We start from the raw sequence: 6,306 nt of genomic DNA, 5'->3' as shown, positions 1-6,306 counted from the left end.
GCCGGGCCATGTCGGCTTTGGCTTTCTGTAGGGCATCTTCCAGCTCTGTCATCTTTGCCTTGGCATCCTTGATGGCCAGCTCCCCACGCTCCTCAGAGTCTCCGATGGCCGTTTGCAGCGTGGCACACTGCAAGGGGAGGGATTGGAACTCCTGAGTGCTGCTTGTCTCTTTGGGTAAGACTTAGCCAAGGAAGAAAACCGTTCTGGCCAGGGTGTTTATGAGCAATGGTTAAGACTGAGGTCATTCTACCATAGCTAACATTGCTGGAGTTGAAATGCCAGCCTACAAGGATGATTTTGTGTGTGGTGTGGTGCAGTACCCTTTCTGGTACATCATGCTCTGTGGCTGCTGATGTCTCTCCAATCAGCAGTATAGTGACAGACAGCAGAGAGCTGCTAAGGGACCACAGAACAGGGCTCCATGAGCATCTTTTCCATTCCTACCTGGTTCCTCGTGTTCTCTATCTCTGCCCGGATCCTCTGGATCAGCCGGTTGAGCTCAGAGATTTCCCCCTTGGTGTTGCGCAGATCATCCCCATGCTTCCCAGCTGTGGCCTGCAGCTCTTCGTACTGAGGTTCAGGAGGAAGAGTGAACAGTCTGAGCCCTCCAAGTGGGCAAGATGTGTCTTAAACAGCCTCACACAGGGACAGCAGTGACTTTTCCCAGAAATACATCCACGGCATCCATGGTTCTGCTCACCTTGGTTTGGTACCAAGCCTCTGCCTCAGCCCGGCTCCTGTTGGCAATGTCTTCGTACTGAGATTTGACTTCGGCTATGATGCTGCTGAGGTCCAGGTCCCGGTTGTTGTCCATTGACAGAATGACAGCGGTGTCGGACACTTGTGCGCTGAGCTGAGCCAGCTCCTGTGGGGAAGCACACAGGGTCCCGTGGCAGCTGTACTTACCTCTTCACGTGCCACAGAATGGCGTTCACTGCCCAGGGTGGCAGCAGGACAGAAATCAGGGGAGGGGGGTGTTTGTACCGCATCATAGAGGGCTCGAAGGAAGTTGAGTTCATCGGTCAGCGCATCCACCTTGGCCTCCAGCTCCACCTTATTCATGTAAGCAGCATCCACATCCTGGAAAAGAACAACTATGGGCCCATCTGCAGCACCTGGTACCTCTTCTTTAGCTCAGCCAAGGACTGACCAAGCCCAGAGATGGGCTTGGGACCTGGGATTCCTGGCACTGCCAAGCATCTTTATTTCTACGTGGTCTGTTCAGCCCAGGCGAGTGTGTGTATGTTGTGGGACAAGAATTTACTTCCATCCTCTTTCAACCCCCTTCATTCCTTTCCCCCAAAACCATAACCCAACTGTCAGCTTTTAAAGGACAAGGATGCAGCTCCATGAGATCTCCTACCCTTTAGAGCTCTCCCAGCCTACGCAATGCTCAGCATCCGTTAAAACTCCTGTCTCACCCACCTTCTTCAGCACCACAAATTCATTCTCTGCTGCTGTGCGTCGGTTGATTTCCTCTTCATATCTAGAGGGGTAAAGGGAAAGATGTGCTGGATCATGTCTCAATAAGCAGAAAAGTTGTACAGGGAGGACTGCAAGATTATTTGGGCTGGGTATGACATTTTAAGTAAAGCAGTTACAGAGGATTTTCCTTTGCAAGTCTCATCACAAGTTGTCATGTCCTGGCTGAGCCTGCATTTTCTGATTGGAAAAAATTGATGGACCATTTTTCTCCTGTTGTGCCAGAAGGCAGGGGCTTTGCAGGGAGAGGTCCCTCATGAGAGCTGTTTATTAGAGGGAGATTCATCAGGTGCCGTGTTATGGACTAGAGCACAGACTGGAGATCCTTTTTCTCCCTTTCTCATAGAAAATTTGATGAATATCTCAAGCTAGGTGTTTGTCCTTGAGAAAGCTAGGTTTAAGTGAGACGAATCCTACCGCCTAATGCTAAACTGAACCATTTGCATCCCATTTCACCCCAGGCTGCCTGGATGTGCCACTGAACAGGCACTCACTTGTTCTTGAAATCCTCAACAAGGTCTTGCATGTTCTTCAGCTCCCCATCCATGCGTCCTCTCTCGTTGAGCAGGTTGGCCAGCTGCTTTTTCAGGTTGTTGATGTAAGCCTCGAAGAGTGGGTCCAGGTTGTTTTTGCCTGCACTGTTTTTTTGACCTTGGTCCTGCAGGAGGGTCCATTTGGTCTCAAGCACCTTGTTCTGCTGCTCCAGGAAGCGGACCTGAGCATTGGGAGGCAGAAGAAGGTTAGCATAAGAAGCCTGTGAATGTGCTGATGGCCAAGGGACAGTAACTGGGACTGATGAATAGCACAAACCAAGTGAATCCCAAACCAGGAGTGTTAAATCCAGCTGTGAATATCATCCAGATTATCCAGCGCTATGTTTGCCCATCCAGTAGCTAAGCAAATTTGCCACTGGTGGACAATTCTAATTAGAGACAATTTAATTCAGGAAGCCAATGAGTAATCATTAGAAAATGTGGGTTCAGCTCTTTCATCACTTGCTTTCTTTAACATCCTTCGTTTTTTTCCTTCTTTGCAAGTGATATTTATCTTCCTTAATTAACGCTAATATCTGAGTACTACAGGTTAAAAGACAGGTACTTAATTGCCTCTTCTCTTGCTCATGTGTACTACATATAAGGTATTTAGAGAAAGAAAAGCTGAGAAAGGACTTGCGTTGAGTCTATATAAGAAGGACCTTAGCTTTCAGACAATAAAGCTGGACAAAAGAAGCAGCACCTCTGCTGTGATACCTCGCAAAGACAGCTAGGTTAAGCAACTGGCTTACTCTAATTTGAGATAATATATCTTATTTCTCAGGCACAAAACCTGAATCCTCGTTACTAGTTTTCAATGTCTAGCTTTCTGCCTTGTAACTGTTTAGAAGTAGGTTCTTTTTTGATTACTTTATTAAAAACATGCAGATAGGAAATATGCAATAGACTGAAGATTTCTGAAGCTATATTTTTGTAGATACAAGACTGTCTTGCTCCCTAGCACAGTTCCACAGTGCTTGATGAAATCTCACCTTGTCAATGAAAGAAGCAAATTTGTTGTTGAGGGTCTTGATTTGCTCCTTCTCATCTTTCCGCACCTGCTGGATGTTTGGATCGATCTCCAGGTTCAGGGGTGCCAGGAGACTCTGGTTGACCGTCACTTCTTGGATGGTACCGACTCCCGGTGGGCCACCACCAAATCCTGCCGGACTCCTGCTGCCACCCAGCCCTCCGCCAAGTCCTCCCAGGCCCCCTGCTCCACCAAAGCCAAACCCTCCACCACCTCCCTGTCCCCCACCAAAGCCAAGCCCACCAGCACCTCCACCCAAGCTATATCCACCACCTCCACCACCGAGACCAAGTCCAAAACCACCACCAGCTCCGCCGCCACCAAATCCACCGCCGCCACCGGCTCCACCCCCGAAAACAGTCCTGTAGCTGCTTCCAACCCCGATGGATATCCTCTTGGTACCACCAAGGTTGTAGAGGCTCCTGCTGCCGAAGCCACCGCCACCTCCTCCAATGAGCCTTCCAAAACCTCCTCCACCTCCTCCAGATCGTGCAACAGACATCGAACTGAAGCAAGCCCTGTTGCCACTGGGAATGACAGCTGAGGCAGCGCTGTAAGATCTGCCTCCACTGCCGGCTCTCATGCTGTACGTCTGCCGGTTCATCACAGCAGGAGATCACGGCCTGGCACAGGCACAAAGCAGCAAGCTGGGAGAGTGCAGCTTTCTGATGGAAGAGGGTGCGGGATGCCCTTTTTATCCCTCTGGGGATCTGGGCTTGGTTGCATGGAAGTCCAGAGATCAATTTAGTGCCTTCATGGTTTTGACGTGCCAAGCAGCCAGCTGTCTTCTTGAAACTTGTTAAACAGTGATTGCACTCAAACACACCTCTTGGAGCCAGCTTGAATCTGCTCAGCTAGAAGAGTTATCTAACTGTGATTTCTGGCAGGAATTGCTCAGCCCTAGTGCAAAGCTGCTGTATGCTTGCAGAGATGCATTATTTAATTTCCTTTCTGCAAAGCAAAATAAATGAAACAAAAAAGGGTGAAGAAGAGAAATAGCTACCCTGATACTCCTACCATACTTACAAGATGTAGTAGATCAGCGTGGAGCTTAGTGCAGGCTCCTCTGAAGTAACTTGAATGAAACGTAGTAAAACTAAAATGGCTAAAACTGAACAAAAAGATTTCATCAGAATGGAAATATTTCATTTCTTTGCCCAAAGGCAAAGTGCAGGTGTGATGTTCACGAAGCCTGACATCTTGCTCAGGGCTCTAATTTATCCAGTTGCCCTTGACTGTTCACACTTGTTGGGCAGAGACCATCTTTTGAGCTGACTCAGTACCAATCACAAAGAGGCCCTGATCCATGATTTGCCTCTGAGACACTATATTTAGGTGTCATCTCGAATTTTGACTATTTAATATTAGGTGTTTAGTCTATGGCAGGTTGTCTAGGCTGCCTTTCTAGACATATTGGCATCTCCAGAGGACAACTCCATCCCACCCAGAGGTGGCCCTTGCACTGCCTCCAGTCATCTGATGATGTGGCTGATACATTTCCATCTTGATCTAAAAAACATTTCAATGAAAGAGACAGATTTTCTGAAAAAATATTTTGCCCAGCTTTGTGGAATTGTATTATTTGCATGTTTAACATTAGGGTGCAATCAGTCTTGAATTTCTAGCTCTTTACAGGTGCAATTTCTTTTTGAAATCTTTGAACCTTTCCATTCAAAATGCAGCCAAAAGCAAAGATTTAACCAGCATGAAAAATACTCCCACAAATTCTGTTGATTTTACTTCCTGAAATCCTTGGGAAAAAGAGCAAAGTCAATAGGGTGTGGTGGCATTTTCTGGCCTCTCAGTCTGTGTGGAACAGCAATGTTTACAGTATTTTATTCTTTGTGTTTAAGAATTCTGTTCATTTTCAGCATGTTGTTCTCCTGCTGGCATTGCCCGTGCTGTGCGCATGACTGGGACTTAGACATCTGTCTCCGTGTTTGCAGGACAGGACTCCGCATGCCCTGTGAAATACACTCATGTGCCCCAGTGGCACAAAACCATTAAGTATGAGCTAAAGTCCCACTGGCATCTCTGGAAGAAAAATTAAGCAGGTGCTTCGTGTCCTACCGACTACAGAAGATCAAATATCTGATGATCCCTGGAGAAATGCTGCCAGTCAGGCTCAAACCAGGAGAGTTGGGTCACAAACTGAATTTCCCATTGCAGTGTGAAATTCCTGGTTGGTGCACATCGTCTCGCTTCTCTCTGGGAAAATGTTGGGCTGAAGCTACCTGGGATGTTACCTGAAATTCATGAACGTCTTCATTATTTGCGTAAAATTCAAAGCCCGGGTGCGATGGGAAAATGAGATTGTCTTCATGCTTTCTTGACCCCAGTAAGGGCAGATTGTCCTGAAGCTGACAAACGGGTTCTGATCAGATATTAGAGGTGAATGAATATAATGGCATTAAGGGTGGGGCTGCCAGAAGAAAGAGGGAATTGTCAATTTAGGCTCCCACACTTGTCTTCCTTCAGCCTGCTGTCCACAAGGTATGCGAGGCTGGGGGAGATGCACCAGTTCTTTACTGGGCTTGTTTATTGTGTGCAGGAGCTGGCGTTTGTGGGCTCCGTACCCAGGGACAGATGTGGCTTTTCACATCTGTCCATTTGGATCAGCTCTGCGAGTCTCCACCAAACGGCAGAGGTGCACATCCCGAATGACACTGAGCAGGATTTAGCCCCAACCACCCCCAAAATGTCCTCAATCTGGACTGCTGGCCTTTTTTTTTTCTCCAAAACAACCTGTTCTACTTGAATGTCTCCAGGCAGGCGGCAAAAATCATGAGTTTTGCAATTCTGGGGGGTTGAGAAGGGCAGGGACGATTAAAGGTATTCTCCCAGAAATGCAAGAGCTGCTGGGCCACTTTGGTACCCTGGGGAGCCGTCTGGTTATTGGTGTGCACTCACTGTTTTGCAGGGAGGTGATCAGAATAAATTATGAACTGTTAGGGCACTGGCAGCTTCTTGTTGGGTGTTTCAGCTTGTTATTTACATACAAATGAGATGAAGTCCGAGTCATATATAATGAGAGAGAAAAGCTGAAGATAACCGTTTCGGAAGACATCCTTGTTAGGTGGGTGGGTTTTGCCTTCTCGGCAAGGGATGGTCTATTTGGATTTCACCACCCACCAACCCAGACAGTGCTGCTAAGCCATGTTGTTTGTTAAAACATAATTAGCAATCTGCTCCAAGGTGACCACATCCCATAAAGCTTTGTGCTTTCTGTCCGAGAAGCCCTGCAGACGCAGGGAGCCCGAA

At 47.5% G+C, this 6,306-nt stretch overlaps 1 protein-coding gene across 1 annotated transcript; it reads right to left on the bottom strand.

The window, feature by feature from the left end:
* Positions 1–2,207: 2,207 nt before the first annotated feature.
* On the bottom strand, positions 2,208–5,441 carry LOC121061239 (keratin, type II cytoskeletal 2 epidermal-like). The gene has a single exon (XM_040539808.1). The coding sequence runs from the start codon at positions 3,647–3,649 to the stop codon at positions 2,939–2,941; it is 711 nt and encodes a 236-aa protein (XP_040395742.1). The 5' UTR covers positions 3,650–5,441; the 3' UTR covers positions 2,208–2,938.
* Between the last annotated feature and the right edge of the window lie 865 nt (positions 5,442–6,306).

This window comes from Cygnus olor, chromosome 29 (genome assembly GCF_009769625.2).
Source record: "Cygnus olor isolate bCygOlo1 chromosome 29, bCygOlo1.pri.v2, whole genome shotgun sequence".
Lineage (NCBI taxonomy): Eukaryota > Metazoa > Chordata > Aves > Anseriformes > Anatidae > Cygnus > Cygnus olor.
The sequence above is the reverse complement of the archived record's forward strand: the minus strand, read 5'-3'. Positions and strand labels throughout refer to the sequence as shown.

What these genes read in the sequence shown, in the direction of transcription:
- LOC121061239 (XM_040539808.1), bottom strand. Translation starts at nt 3,649, where the DNA reads ATGAACCGGCAGACGTACAGCATGAGAGCCGGCAGTGGAGGCAGATCT.